The sequence below is a fragment of the Alexandromys fortis genome, unplaced genomic scaffold (assembly GCF_014885135.2).
Source record: "Alexandromys fortis isolate MF-2015 unplaced genomic scaffold, M_Fortis_MF-2015_v1.1 scaffold_1, whole genome shotgun sequence".
NCBI classification, from domain to species: Eukaryota; Metazoa; Chordata; class Mammalia; order Rodentia; family Cricetidae; genus Alexandromys; species Alexandromys fortis.
The window spans coordinates 41,113,382-41,129,874 of NW_026067927.1; the positions used below are offsets into that span (position 1 = coordinate 41,113,382).

Consider the following 16,493-nt stretch of genomic DNA (forward strand, 5'->3'; position numbering starts at 1 on the left):
AGACACCATGAAAAGACCAAATATAAGAATAACAGAGATAGAAGAAGGAGAATAATCCCAACTCAAAGGCACAGAAAATGTATTCAACAACAAAATCATAGAAGAAAGCCTTCTCAACCTAAAGAAGGACATGCCCGTAAAGCTACAAGAAGCTTACAGAACACCACAAAGACTGGACCCCCCTAAAAGAGTCCCCTTGCTACATAATAATCAAAACATTTAACATACAAAATAAAGAATATCAAAAGTCGCAAAGTAAAAAGGCCTAGTAATGTATAAAGACAGATCTATTACACCCGACTTCTCAGTGGAGATTCTAAAAGCCAGAAGATCCTGGACAGTAGTCTTGCAAACTCTAAAAGATACAGATGCTAGCCTAGACTACTATACCCAGCAAAACTTTCAATCACCATAGATGTAGAAAACAAGATATTTCATGACAAAGTCAAATTTAAACACTATCTATGCACAAATATGGCCCTACAGAAGGTAAAAGGACAACTCCAATTCAAGGAGGTTGGCTACACCCGTGAAAACACAGACAATAGATAATCTCACAACACCAAATACCAAAGAAGAGAACCCCCCCTTCTCTCTTTTTCTCTCTTCCCATCCCCAACAAAAACAACAACAAAATAACAGGAATTAATAATCACTGGTCAGTAATATATCTCATTTTCAATGAGCTCTATCAACCAATAAAAAGAGACAGGCTAACAGAATAGATACAAGAAACACATCTCAACATCAAACATAGACATTACCCCAGAGTAAAGGGTTGAAAAAATATTTTTCAATAAAACAAACCTAAGAAGCAACCTGGTATAGCTATTCTAGAATCTAAGAAAATAAACTTCAACCCAAAATATATCAAAAGAGGTAGAGAAGGACACTTCAAACTCATCAAAGGAAAAAAATCTATCAAGATGATGTCTCACTTCTGAATATCTGTGCCCCAAATACAAGGGCATCCACATTTGTAAAAAAAATAAAATAAAGGGCTGGAGAGATGGCTCAGTGGTTAAGAGCATTGCCTGCTCTTCCAAAGGTTCTGAGTTCAATTCCCAGCAACCACATGGTGGCTCACAACCATCTCTAATGGGGTCTGGTGCCCTCTTCTGGCCTGCAGACATACACACAGACAGAATATTGTATACTAAATAAAATAAATAAATATTTAAAAAATAAAATAAAATATTACTAGAGCTTAAATCACACATCAAACCCCACACATTAATAGTGAAAGATTTCAATGCCCCACTGTCCCCAGTGGATGGGTTGTTCAGAAAGAAACTAAAAATGGAACTCACAGACATTATGACTCAAATGGACCTAACAGGTATCCACATTTCATCCAACCACAAAATAATATACCTTCTTCTCAGCACCTCATGGAACCTTCCCCAAAATTGATCATATACTCAGTCACAAAGCAAGTCTCAACAGATGCAAAATATTTGGAATAATCCCCTGTATCTTATCAAATCATGATGGGTTAAAGTTAGAGTTCAATAACAACACAAACTACAGAAAGCCTACAAATTCGTGGAAACTGAACAACTCTCAACTGAATTACCACTGGGTCAAAGAAGAAATAAAGAAATTAAAGACATCCTAGAATTCAATGAAAATGAAGGCACAACATACCAAGACTTCTGGGATACAACAAAAGAAGTGGTCAGACAAAAATTCATAGCACTAAGTGCCTGAATAAAGAATTTAGAGAGATGTCACACTAGTGACTTAACAGCACCCCTGAAAGCTCTAGAACAAAAGGAAGAAAAAGCACCCTAGAGGAGAGGACAGCAGGAAATAATCAAACTCAGGACTGAAATCGATAAAATAGAAACAAGGAGAACAACACAAAGAATCAATGGAACAGAGTTGGTTCTTTGATAAAGTCAACAAGATAGACAAAACCCTTATCCAAACTAACTAAAAGACAGAGAGATTTCAGGCACTGAAGATATGATCGAGGAATAAATTCATTAGTCAAAAAAAACTGCTAAATCCAAAAAAATTCTAACACAAAACATCCAGGAAATGTCCAGAGAGAGAATACCCAAATAAACAAAATCAGAAACAAAAAGGGGTACATGACAGACATGTATCTTTGGGATATTATTATATCTTTGGGATGAAACCTACTTGATCATGGTGGGTGATCTTTTTGGTGTGTTCTTGGATTTGGTTTGCTAGTATTTTATTGAGTATTTTAGCATCAATGTTCATGAGGAAAATTGGTTTACAATTCTCTTTGATGAGTCTTTGTATGGTTTGAGTATCAGGGTGACTCATAAAAATAATTTAGCAATGCTCCTTCTGTTTCTACTGTGAGGAACCATTTGAGGAATAAAGGTATTAGCTCTTCATCAAAATTCTGGTAGAATTCTGCCCTGAAATCATCTGGCCCTGGGCTTTTCTTTTTGGTTGGGAGCCCTTTAATGACTGGTTCTTTTTCCTTAGGGTTTATAAGTCCATTTATGTTTATCTGATCTTGATTTAATTTTGGTATGTGGTACCAATTAAGAAAGTTGTCCATTTCTTTTAGATTTTCCAATTTTGTGAAGTAAAGATTTTTGAAGTATGACCTAATGATTCTGCTTTTTTTGACACCCACGGGAGGCCTACCCCTTCCTGAACAGAAACAAAAGAATTAGGGCATTAAAGGTCCAAGTCAAAAATCCATCAGGATGGTTACTACTGAAAAACAAAGCCAAAATGTGTTTTGTGAAAGATGAGAAACTTCACAGTAACTGTAAAAAGAATACAATGTATCAGATCCTAAAAAATTAAAAGTAGAGTTGGGCCTGGTGACACACACCTTTATTCCCAGGACTCAGGAGGTTGAGGTAGGCAGATCTCTGAGTTTAAGCCCAGGACTCAGGAGGTCGAGGCAGGCAGATCTCTGAGTTTGAGGCTAGCCTAGACTACAGTTTGAATTCCAGGTCAACCAGAACTATACAGAGAAACCTTGTCTTGAAAACATATTAACTAGAATTCCACTACTGTGTATAAATCCAAACATAATTGAAAGCGTGACCTTCTACTTTTTGAGGCAGGGTGTTGCTGTGCCCCCAGGCTGGCCTCAACCTCCCGAGTGCTGTAATTATGAATGTGCTGCAAACAGGAAGCTCAGAGAGCAAACCTGAAATGGCCAGAGCCTTTGAAACCTCAAAACCCACCCTAGTGACACACTTCCTCCAGCAAGGCCACCCAACTGGGGACCATACATTCAAATGTCCAAGAATAAAGGGATGTACTGAGGACTTTTTTGTTTTTTGACAACTTTTCCCAACATTTGTCCCAAAGTGGGTATTTCCTTGTTCCCTTCAAGGTGGAGTAATGCATACATAGAGAGGGATAAATGTGTGTGGACATGTTGTGCACACACATACATGTGTGTATGGAGACACGAGGGTGATGATGGGTGTCTTCCTCACCTGGTCTCCACCTTACGTTTTGAGACTCTCTCTCTCTCTCTCTCTCTCTCTTCTCTCTTCTCTCTTCTCTCTTCTCTCTTCTCTCTTCTCTCTTCTCTTCTCTCTCTTCTCTCTCTTCTCTTCTCTTCTCTTCTCTTCTCTTCTCTTCTCTCTCTCTCTCTCTCTCTCTCTCTCTCTCTCTCTCTCTCTCCCTCCCTCCTGGCTGGCCATAGTCCCAGGATATGCATATCTCTGTCTTCCCAGAGCTGAGGCATGCACCATATATGGGTGCGAGAGATCAAGCTCAGAGTCTCACGTCTGTACTGTGACCACTCCCTATCACTGGGCCATCACCTCTGCCCCAGGAGTATTCCTAGGCATTGAACAACCGACTGTATTTTCTACCATAACGCAATCACACTGTGAGGCATAAATAGAAACGGCTTTTTATTTCACTTTGATGACTTGGAAGACAACATACCAGCATCGTTTAAATCAAAACTGGTTTATTTTTATGAAAATAAAGAGATGTTTCAACAACAACAATAAAAGTTCTCCCTGGCACTTGCTTTGGCTGGGACCTTTGAAATTAAGGCCAAGGTGCTGATAAGCAAAGTCACCCTTGAAACATCCCCCTCAGCACAAAGTGTAGGGCCCCGTGGCTGGATTTGCTTCACTTGGTTGGGGAAGGTTCTGTGCTGTGTGTCTTGGGATCCTTTGGCTCCTTGTGCAGAGACACATGAGGTAGCTTTCTTTGTGTTTCGCAGACAATCCTGTTTGTGCTCTGACCAAGCAGGTGACTGTCCCCACTGTGGGATCTCCGGGTTGTCCACACCTGCTGGGGCTGACCTCTCCTGCCTAGGTCTGCAACTCTGCCTTCCAGCCTAGCTCTTCAGATCCAGAGGGACGCTTTCTTCATCCATGGGTTGTTTAGGTTTTAATTGGCTGTTCAGTGTTAAAAAGGAGTATCTTAAACCACCTGCCATGCTGAAGAGAGGGGGAAGGTGAAAATCCCACAGAGGCTGTCAATGTTTTTATAATTGCAGTCAGCTTAATTTGCACACAACTATTAGGATCTTGGGGTTTTTCCCTCACAGGGCTATAGATTGAGAATTTATTCTCTACAAACGTTTGGGAGAGAAGAAAGTAAGTGCTCAATTTTTATTAAATAAAGTATATATGCAATGATTCTGCGTATGAAACCCATGTCCAGAACCCAAAACTGTGTTAAAAACATCATAGTCCCGCCGGCATCCTCAGGATACAGCACTTCAAAAGCCACCAGATAACGAGACCCACACGGCAGGAGGAAACCTCAGTCCTGAGGTTCTTTGTGACAAGTGTCCCCCAGAGACCACATGAAAATGATGCCTACAAACACAAAGAGCCTGGAGCAGGGGTGTGGCTTGGTGGCAGAGCACTTGACTGGCACGCACGTGGCCCTGGTTCCATCCCCAGCGTGGCAAACGGAACCTTTCTCTTTGCTTTTTCACCTATTTATATACCTGGTAATCATGTTAAGTCCATCACTTTACTGTGAGTTCACTTACCAAATATTTAACCCTATAAAGTTTAGGAGAGAGAAAATGTAGTCTCCACCAACCAACATCCCAATGTAGGCAACCGATACATTCTGCAAAAAAAGGGAGGTCATCACTGAATGGAACTTCAGCGGAAATGCAGATGTGCAAAGCCTGAAGCCAGACTCGTGGGTTACTCTGCACAGAGGCTTGCATGGAAGCCCTAATGACTTACAGCTTTAGGAATAGATGAAGCCAACTAAAATGTAGCAACCGAAAACTGCACTGTTCATCCCTTCTGCACTCCAGGCAAAAGCTGGGAGAGTGGCGTTGCAGTCTGCATGCCAGCTCCCATCTTTATTCCATCACTGCACCGGATATCTTATCCCCATCACCCCCAACCTGAACAGGGCAGTCAGCTAAACGCTAAGCAGAACTCAGTGCAAGCTACTTGAGGAAGCCACTGGATGGAGTAGGTAAGATTTGCTCACTCACTCTCGGAGCCTGTGTGAACAGGAAAGAGTGGACTGGAATTCAGACCACATTCTATTCAAGAGTATGTGTTTTCAAACACACACAAGCATACACAGACACCTTTGCACCAATCTACCAGTCCAAGTTCATTGCTTTATCACAGAGCAAAGGCATCACTGAAAACTTCCTTCGGGAGAGCTTGTCTTCCCAGAGGGCAGGTTCTCCCAGCCAACCAAATTCCAGACAACAAAGTGATCACGGGTATTTGGATTATTTTTCTTTCCAGTTGTTACTTGTTTTTCCCCAAAGTATGTCCTCACCTGATTCCAATTTTAAAGCAATAGTCTCTTACCTTTTTGAGTTAGCAACCTCACTCACATGCCAGATCAGCAGAGGGGTCACATAGACCCCCTGAAGGAGTCACAAGCCTCCACACTAGCTACGTCTCTGTCCACAGCACAAACAGCTTTCCACACACAGCTTCCATCTGGTCCCCACCCAAGTGTCCAGTGCCAGGCTCCATCACTTACCTTGATAGCTCCAACCACTGCTGTGGTCAGAGCTGAGTTGTAATAGCTGCAAAGAACTGTGGCGTACATCAGCAGAAACCTGAGGGTGGGAGAAAAACAGCATGAGTGCCGGCCTCTTCCGGCTGTCGTGAAGGTTCTAGAACCTGCATCTAGACATCCATCATTAGGTTTTTTTTTTTTCTCAATAGGCTCAGGTGTGCATAAGCCAAACCTGACTAGGCATCCTGCATTTCTCATCCGTGTGCCCACAAGTGAGGGAAAGAAAAGGGTTTCTTATCAACATGTATCAATTCCACGTTTCATTATGAGATCTTCATACGGTATACAGTGTATTTTGATCATATTCCACTCCCACTACCCCCTTCTCAGTTATTTCTATTGTCAAGAGGCTTTTGTTTTTGTTGAGGGAAGTCTTTTGTCTTTGTTTTTGCTGATCCACTGAATTTTTATGTTTTTTTTAAATTTTATTTATTTATTTGTTTATTTGTTTATTTATTTTTGAGACAGAGCAGGTCTCGCTATGTAGCCCCAGCTGGCGTGGAACTCACTGGATAGACAAGGCTGGCCTTAAATTCAGAGAGATCCTGCCTCTGTTTTCCAAGTACTTGGATTAAGGGCATGCAACACTATGCCTGTAAAAATGTCATTTTGATAGAAGTGTTATTAGTTTTGTCAGGCCACTCTAGAAAACACCTTGGCCCGCCTGCTGACTCAGTAGATGGAGACCCGAGATGCCATTACCCATCTGCCAGGAGTCTGGGCAGCCAGGACATTCACTCATTACTTCACTGAGCTAGAGGTGGGGATCTCTGGCTAACAAACTGCAGTTGCTGGTAAAGAACCCCAGTCCTTCCTAACAGAGTTAGAGAGGCTGCACTTCTCAATATGCCCACTAGGCGGGGATCTCTGGCTAACAAACTGGAGTGTCTGGTAATGAACCCCAGTCCTTCCTAACGGAGATAGAGAGGCTGCACTTCTCAATATGCCCACTAGATGTCCTCAGAGAAGGAGAATTCTGTTTCTTTTGTTTTTCAAGACAGGGTTTCTCTGTGTCGCTCTAACTGTCCTGGAACTTGCTCGCTAGGTAGACCAGGCTGGCCCTGGCCTTGAACTCACAGAGGTCCCATTTGCCTCTGCCTCCCGAGCTAGGATTGAAGGTATGTGCTACCACCACCCAGTTTGGGTTTTTCATTTGTTTGTTTGCTTGCTTTAGAAATTATTTTTAAATGGGACTCAGCTTGTAAAGGGTTTGCTAGGCGAGGATGAGGGCTTGTGTTGAGATCTTGAGCACAAAAAGCCAGGTGGAACAGTAATCCCAGGACCAGGAAATGGAAAGAGGGTCTTTGGGCTTGCTGGTCATCCAGTATAGCCAAATCAGGGAACTCTAGGTTCAGTGGGAGACCCTTTGTCAACAAGCAAGGTGGAAGGAGAGATGGAAGAGATCCCTGATGTCAGCCACTGGCTTCAGACACACGTCGTACACACATGGGCATGTCCACACACACACACACACACACTATAAATTATTTTTAAAGAAACACTTCTAGGGCATTGGAAAAGACCAAGCCCTTGATCTAAAAGAGCCTTCGTTAATTCCTACATGGTGATTTACTTAGAGCTATTATTGCTGTGATAAAACACCATGACCAAAGATACTTGGGAAGCAAGGGTTTATTCAGCTCACACTTCCACAGCTCTGTTCATCACTGAAAGAAGTCAGGACAGAAACACAAACAGGACAGGAACTCAGAAGCAGGAGCTGATGCAGACACCATGGAGGAGTGTTGCTTACTGGCTTGCTCAACCTGCTTTCTTATCGAACCCAGGACCAGCCCAGGGATGGCATCGCCCACAATGAGCTGGGTCCTCCCCCACTAGTTAAGAAAATGCCCTACGGCCAGTTCTCATGGAAGCATTTTCTCAATTGAGGTCCCCTCCACTCAGATAACTGTAGCTTGTGTCGGGACAGATAAAACTATCTAGCACACATAGCAAATCACATCACTTGCTTTCTGCTTGTATTTCTTCATCTACTTATTTCTGAGTTCCATACAACACAAACCGGCACATACATGAGTGTAGTACGCGTGTTTAGAACAGAAAAGCCAATTTACACACCTGCAGGTGGATGTGATGGATCAATCCTGTCAATATGACTAAACTTAGGATCAGCACAGAACGGTGCTACCGGACATTTCTGGGAGGGAATTTCCAGAAAGGTCTAACTTTAACGGAAGGGAAGACGCACCCTGGATGTGAGCAACACCATCCCTTCGGCTTCAGTCCCAGACGGCATATAAAGGAGCAGGGCCGTCACCAGTATTCATCTCTCTCTGCTTTACTACAGTGAGTCACAGCTTTACTACAGACGCCCGCCGTGTGACAGCTGCCTTGCTCTCCTGCCACCAACAGCGAGTCACAGCAGTGAGAAGAGTGTCTCCTCATCTTTGATTCCATGCTCAATACCCACAGTCACAAGTAGGTCATAGAAACCAGAATCTCTCCTCCTCCTCCTCTCCTGAGAGGAGGTCTTATACTTCCATCTTTCTCCTCCTTCTGTCTTGGAGCTGACCCTAAAGAAACTCTCTGACTTATCTGGGATCATAAGAACCCCATTTCTGAAGGGGGTCCCACACCTAGAAGAAAGGAAGCTCCAGACAGAGTGTGGGGAACATCTGAACAGAAAGGCCTTCCAGGCATGGCTTATCTGTCAACTGCATTTCCACACCACGGTGCACATTGCAATCCTGCCTGTGCCGTGGCAACTGAGCACTTGGGGGTTTACAAAAAGGGAAGCAAGGATGAACCCTGCATTCACCAGGTGTACCCCACCTCCATGATTGACCCTCCCAAGTCTCTCTGCATTTTTGCCTCTATCTGCTCATCTGTATCCCTTAAACTATCCTTTATAACAAGCTTCAGGGTATCTGGTGTTTTCTTTATGAATTTTGAGAGCTGTTCTAGCAAATGGCTTGGACCTGAAGAAGGTGTTAAGAGAACCCCAGTTTTAGCCAATGCTCTGGAAGTCCTGGACTTATGGGCTGGGAGACAACTCAGTTGGTACAGTGCTCAAGGACCTGGGTCCTATCTCTAAAACTTGTGTGGGGGGTGTGGGGGGAAGCTGGGCTTGGTAGTGTACTTATAACCTCAGCACTGGGAAATGAGTGGATCCCTAGGGCTTGATGGCCAGCCAGTCTAGCTGAGTCAGTGACTTCCAGGCCAGTAAGAGACCCTGTCTCTAAGGAACAAGGTGGACAACTTTGGAGAACGTACATTCTGGAACGGTTCTGACCTTTGTATTTGGGCCACACATATGGTTGTGGGGTGGCACACACAATGTGGAGCGGGGAAGACAGGAAGAGAGAGAGAGAGGTGGGGAGGAGAGGGGGAGGAGAAAGAGGGGGGGGGGAGAGAGAGAGAGAGAGAGAGAGAGAGAGAGAGAGAGAGAGAGAGAGAGAGAGTGTGCTGGACTCCAGCTGGTCCTGAGTGGCCAGGATCTGGGACTACCTCTAGGTAGATCTGTCAGAACTGAACTGAACTGGAGGACACCAGCTGGCTATCCTCTGCAGAACAACTTACACGCTTGTGAGGAGAAATCCCTAGGGCTTCCTAGGTTGCAGAAGCGACCTGTGTGGTGAGTGGAGTGTATGGTAGGGAAAGCTAGGTTTGAATTTGGTTTTTCTGCTGGGAACCTAAGTGCATAATTCTCTGCAGTTCAAAGAATTTCAAATAATCCCGGTTTCTCCTGCTCTGGGAAGACTCTAAAATGTGCTAAAGAGGCCAAGGGAACAGGCTGACCATGGTGTGCCTTTCTGAAGCTTTGATGTTTTGTTAAGGTCTGCCTATTGGGTCACGGGAGAAGGGAGGAGGGGAGAGGGAGGAAAGGAGGGGAGCGGAGGAAAATGTATAGCTCAACAGAAACAATAATAGAAGGGTAGGTAGGCAGAAAGAAAGAAAGAAAGAAAGAAAGAAAGAAAGAAAGAAAGAAAGAAAGAAAGGAAGGAAGGAAGGAAGAAGAATAAAAAAAGGTCTGCCTCATCAGCCTCATGGTGGTGCCACACGCCTTTAATCCCAGCACTCAGGAGGCAGAGGCAGGTGGATATATCTGTGAGTTTGAGGCCAGCCTGGTCTACAGAGCAAGTTCCAGGAGAGCCAGGTTTACACAGAGAAACCCTGTCTCGAAAAACAAAAACAAAACAAAAGAAAAAAAATCTGCCTTATCAAGAGACCATGCAGATACCTGTGTCCTGTGTGCAAGCTATCCTCAGAACCCATCCTTCTGAGCTGCCTCTTTAGAAGTACAGGCTGAAAATTCAAAAAGCAGAAGTGTGTGTGTGTGTGTGTGAGAGAGAGAGAGAGAGAGAGAGAGAGAGAGAGAGAGAGAGAGAGAGAGGTAGCGGGAGGAGCCAAACAACTCTGGGCACTCTGAGTAGGGAGATCTGATGCCTTTGTCTTTCTATTAAAAAGCATATTGTTCCTCGGGGAGATCAAAGGTCCTGCAACAGTTTAGAAATAGATTAGAATAATCCATTTGAACAACAGGAAACCGGTACCCGCAGCTAAAGGAATGAACTGGAACCTGTAATCTCTTGGCAGAGTGGCCTTTTGCAGGTTGAGGCTGCCAGCCTGTGGCTCAGCCTGCTTTTCACCTTGCATGCACTGATCATTTGAGCTCCCATGGTTCATCTCACCTTCCTGATGCACTCAGCCCCCACAGTCTATGAGAAAACCCTTAACCACACACTGAAGTTTCCAGAGGATTAGTGCAACCTCACCATAACTCAAAGGGAAAGTAAACACCTACCCTTGCAACATTCTATTGGCTTTGTAACAAGCTTAGTCAAAATGTCTTAAAGTCCAGTGAGACAGCTCACCAGGTAAAGGCCTCCAAGCCTGACAGCCTACGTTGGATCCCTGGGATAGATATGGTGAAAGAAGAGAATAAACTCCACGTTCATACGAAGGCAGCATGTGGGTATGTGCACAGACTTACACACACTCACACAGACACACACACACACACAGACACACACACACACGCACACGCTGAATAAGTAAATGTTAAATGTGGATGCCTCTGACACTGAGCCTGAGATTGGACCCTACTGAGTGGAGAGCCCTAGTCGGTGGCCAGTGGTCAGAACAGTCACTTCTGAGGTTGTGGAGAAGCAAAACAGCTGATTGTGAAACTTTTAACTAAGCATCCTCAAGGAAGCAGAAATTCGAAAATCTAGTACGCCAATGCTGGAGCTTTCTTCTAGCAGTTTTGGAATCAAACTTAACAAAAGAGGGCAAAGTACATGAAAGAGTAGAAAAACCATGACAATCTGGGGAAAGCAGACAACCAAACTCAGCGATTTCAATAGGAGAGCATGATGGTGTGATCCTGTGGTCCCAACACTCAGGAGGCAAAGTCAGGACAGCCAGAACACAAGCTTGGGATAACATAAGACCCACTCTCAAAAAAAGGCCAAAACGAAACCAAGAAAGGGATATTAGCAACCACAAGAATGTTTCTTTTCTTTTTTGTTTTCTTCTCCTTCTTCTAGCTCAGTCTGGCCATAAACTCTGGGAATCTCCGGCTGCTGCCTCTCAGGTGATGGAACTATAGGCACCCCCACAGGGCACAGTTTAGCATTTCATACTGAGTCCTTTCTGTGTGTTTAGTAAGTCCCAAGTCTGCTTTATAATTAAATCTTGCAGTATGGATATCCTAGCCTCATGAAAAGACAAGGCTAAGCAGCTTATCCAGAGCTAGTAAATGGCAAACCCAGGACTGAACCTCCACAGTGGGTATATGGACACTTACATACACATCACACACATACACACACAGTAGTAGTAGTAGTAATAATAATAATAAATTAAGAACTCCATCAACAGGATAATTACTAAATCCAACAAAGTTAAAGAAAGAGTTAACGGAAGCTGGAGAGATGGCTCACTGATTAAGAACACTGGCTGCTCTTGCAAAGGACCTGGGTTCAGGTGTTACTACCCCCATGCGGGGACTCACAACGCCTGTACCTCCAGTCCCAGGGGACCTAGCACTCTGTCTGACCTCCATTAATAGCTGTGACACTGAAATGTTTGGACCAACAAGAATATAAAGTCTGTACTTCCAGCCCAGACACATTTGTAAAACATCTTCTACCCATGTGTGTGCAGTGGGGTTGGGTGCACTGTCCAGAGAGGGTCAGAGAAACACGGGAAACAGGGTTCTGGCAGAGCAGGCAGACAGACAGAGGACATATTTAAATCTGACTTGTCAAGAGATACTATTAACCAGTTCCTCTGCTCATGTGCAGCTTCTTACCCCAAAAGACAGGAAAGAAGAAACTGAATGATAAATAAGACATTCTTCCAGTGGCTGAATTCAGTAGCCTGGAATGAAAGATCCGTGGTGAGATTAGTGAGATTAGTGGCGGCTCGGTTTAAACCCAGTTGGCACAGTTTTACCTTCGATGCAGTTGATGCATTATTAATAATTACCCACTTCTCCTAGGAAAGAGACATGCAGTGAATATCGATAACGATTTAAACAAGGGTTTATTATACTACTTTCCAAATTTTTGTATATGTTGAAAGTTTCCATTATAAAAAGATTTTATTTTTACTTACAAATAAAAAAAATAGGTTCTCTGATTTCCTATGTGTACCAGGGCATGAATGCACACACACACACATACACACACACACACACAAATAATAATAATAAATGTAATAAATTAAAAACCAGGATCTATAAGTATTTATGTGAACAGTAAATAAAAATTATTTACTCCTGATATCACAAACCCAGGAGCGATTATTTAGTAATATTCCTTAATATATAGAATCTCCACCAACCTACACTTTAATATATGTTAGTTTTATTTTATTTCTTTAAGACTGAATCTATACTGGTGACATTTTTAAAAAAAAACAGCATTTACAAAGAATTCTAGATTATGAACTTTTTTGTTTTGCACTTTTGGGGGTTTTTAAACCAGAAAAAAAAAGTCCATTTTTAAATCCTTCTTCATCAGTTGCAACACATTATGTGTATTTTGGCCCTACTGTACAGAAGGCCAAAGGAGTCTCTTCCAAGGACCTGGTTTATTAACACAGGGGCTTTTGTCTCTGACTTTATTTCCCAGAAGCAGAATCAAAGCACAGTTAATAATCTACTAACTATATAAGTCCGAGGTCCAGGACTCACTTCCCAGAACAGTGAGTCACCAAAACTTTGGCCTTTCCATCTCTCTCAGCCTGCTCCCTTCTTCTTCCTCCAATAAAGGGGAGTAAAGATTTCACTCCGTGCTATCCGTCAGCTTTCAATGTATTTAACTCAAACTTTATACTGATGTGCATGAATTCCCTTTTTATCGTATTTGGTTCAAATTCTAAAACTGATTCAGCCATGGCCCCAAGTGACCGGCTGAACAATCTTAGTACAGTTTAATGGACATTACAACCGTTACAGAGTAAAAACAGGTCACCTCTTCTTTTAGATGTTCATTACTAATTACAGTCTACATCCTGCATCTCTGATCATCTCTTGTCATACAATACTTAAGGTGTACTCATATTTTATTTTAAGTCTCCTAGTACATGTGTTTGTGTGCGGTGTGGTGTAGGCAGACACACAGCACATGATGGTAGTTAGAGGATAATTCACCACTGTCAGCTCTCTCTGTCTGTAATGTGGGTTCTGGGGTGACTCGGGCATCAGGCTTGGCAACAGTGCCTTCACCTGCTAAGCTATCTCACCAACCCAAAAGAGTTGTATTTTAACATTATTGCTTTAGCATTTTATCACTTTAGAGAGAATCTCTCAATTCCCCCTTCCCTCTGTAGCAGTGAAGATCAAACCCACAGCCTTATGCATGCTAGCCAATGACTACCATTGAGCTATATCCCCAGCTCTAGATATTGTTCTTATGACTTTAAATATATTTTTCTGATTATGATTTTCATCTTGATAAGAATTCTACAAAGGTCTTTGGTCCATCTGCAGTTTCAAGGTCTGGCAATTTCTCAGTTCATAGAGTTCTGTCTAAGTCTCCAGAATCTGAAACGGAAGAGGCCAGACGGGGCAAACAATGGGCATTCCAGCACCACACCAGCAGACAATCGTCTCCTAGACCATAAGGACTTAATAAACTACCGATATCTCTTCACCAACAATAGGGTTACCTCTCAATTAGCCTATAGAATGAAAACACAATAATGTCAAAGATGCCTTGAGTACACTCACCCTAGCAGATAGATGTCATAGCTCAGCCTCCCCTACCTTAACCATGTTCTTCACATGGGCCATACTCACCTGCTGGAAGTCTCCAGTAGAGACGCTAATAATGACGGTGGGGATGATCATGAAACAGGCATTGTAGAAAAGCACTCCGTATTTCCCCAGCTCCTATGAGGATAAGAAAACTGCACTCAACTTTAGAGATACATCATATCCCTTGGGCCAGTTTGTCTATTTATACAAAGTTAGAATGTGTATCAGGCTGGCTCTGTGCTGGGAGACATTTGGCCAATGTCTGGTAAAATGTAACATTTTACTGTGTTGTAACTTCATAATAAACATTCTTTCCATGCCAACTACATATGTAACGGGTGGAAACAGAACGTCTCTGATGTTCTACTCATCTCTAACACTCCTCTCTTAAGCCCCTTATTCAAAATAGAAGATCTGAAACGAGATAATGGAAATTTAAAATGCTAACCAACTCCTTCCCAACGTCTGCTGCATCCATTAAAGAATGGCAGCCTTCCGTGTTTGCTTCCACTAAAGTGGCCACCCACTTCTCTGCCAAAAACAGGGTGACATATTGTATTTTCAGGAAGGCAAAGAACCCGTCGTTGTAAAACTGTCACCATTCAAGGGAACAAATGGGCATACAGATTTTAAAAATAGCTCACAGAAAAGCACCCATCAGTCAGAGAGAACTCCCTCACAAAGCACAAAGAGCACAGAACAAAGACCCATATGCCTGACCCACCCCAGACCGCTTCCGGTCACAGCTGGGGCTTGGTGAGAGCTGGGGGCAGCACAACAGGCAGCCCCTACAGCTTGCAGTCAGAAGAGGTGGCTGACATTGGAGGACATGACAAATGGCCATCCGGCCATTTCACTTCTTGATGAGGAAACAGGTTTGGAGAAATGAAGGTTTAAAGCTTGAATGGCCTAATATCATGGCACCAGCCGCCTCTTCTGAATTTATCATGGTCATTAATGATGCTGTTTTAAAAAATGAATTTGCTTTTCAAATATATGTATTCACGTATTGTGTTGTACATATGTACATGTATGTATGTGCATAAATATGTTATGTATGTGTATGCATGTGTGTATGTGTATGTGTGTATGTGCATATTTACATGCATGTATGTGTGTGTATTCTGATTGTATATGTAAACTAGTAACATCTTTTTCTCCTTATCTAATTTTCAACCAAACTTTTACAGTACCGAGACTAACGAGGTTAATAATAACACACAAGGTAAGTAAGGAGAAATTAGTAGTTTCTAGATCGCAGGGTGTGCATCAAGTTGCATGCCAACTGAACATGTTCATTTTCATTTTTCATGTCATTTCAGGAGCCAGATGGCACAGGCAAAAAGCTGCAGGAGGGAAGTCTGGTACCTTCGGGTCCATTTTCTGTTTGGTATAAACTCCATTTGCTGCTGTGAAGATATCATTCAAGAACACAAAAATGTAGCCTTCCAAGTTGAATGCGAGGTCAGAGCTGGCAGGGAGAACAGGAAGGGGAGGCCGTTACAAGACACTCTCACCACGGCCTCCGAGCCTGCCTGCTTGTCCTTCATCTGGTTAGATCTGTGTGCGGTGCTGGTACCATCTTTTCTGGGGAAACTTACACACACACACACACACACACACACACACTAGTGCGTTGTTACCACCTCTGATTCCTCCCAGAGGAGAGAGAATTGGACACTCATCAGCTGACCTCCGTTGTAATTACACTTCGCTCAGGACCAGGGACTGAACTGTCTTAATTGCAAAATCCTTTATTTGCTAGCTGACAGGTTGGCACAATAACCGGTGAGCCGTGACTGCCCCGAGGGCACACTCCTCCCACCCACCAGAATCCCTGCTTATTCTAAGCAAGGCCATCCCCAGGGTACAGCCCATGTCGGACAGCTGGGGAATGGCACCTCCATCTGGTGCCCAGACAGTGCCGTGTCTGTCAAAAGGTGAAGCAAAGACCTGTGTGCCTACGCAAGGCTTCCAAGGCTCCTTTCTTCCAGAACCTCAGCAACTCCCATAAATAAATAGCATCAACATAAAAACATGAGGGGATATGACCTACGGATGAGGCGGACAACTATAACGGATACATGATGTGATTCACCCACCTGCACTTCCTTCCTGCTCCAGACCCAGGTCATAGATTCATGCTCTAGACTGTCAGAAGTCAAGCCTTTCACATACCCTCTTAGGATGAATACTTGGAGCTTATGAATTTAGTTAACTCGCTAGCTGGTTACTTAGTTAACAATATTTCACTACATTTGCCCTGGAGGGTCTGCGACTC

The 16,493-nt window shown here is 43.3% G+C and overlaps 1 protein-coding gene across 12 annotated transcripts in view; it reads right to left on the minus strand.

Moving 5' to 3' along the window:
* Positions 1–3,911: 3,911 nt before the first annotated feature.
* Positions 3,912–16,493, minus strand: part of Slc35d2 (solute carrier family 35 member D2) — a 42,540-nt gene continuing 29,958 nt past the window's right edge. For 2 of the 12 annotated variants that reach the window (XM_050144497.1, XM_050144494.1), the window contains 6 exons: positions 15,581–15,683; positions 14,255–14,347; positions 12,263–12,330; positions 5,947–6,025; positions 4,973–5,055; positions 3,912–4,409 (listed from right to left, as the gene is read on the minus strand). In XM_050144497.1, the coding sequence (XP_050000454.1) occupies positions 4,307–4,409; positions 4,973–5,055; positions 5,947–6,025; positions 12,263–12,330; positions 14,255–14,347; positions 15,581–15,683 (529 nt within the window). In that variant the 3' untranslated portion in view covers positions 3,912–4,306. The remainder of the gene's footprint in view (positions 4,410–4,972; positions 5,056–5,946; positions 6,026–12,262; positions 12,331–14,254; positions 14,348–15,580; positions 15,684–16,493) is intronic. The other 10 variants (XM_050144498.1, XM_050144492.1, XM_050144499.1 and 7 more) reach the window with 7 other exon arrangements.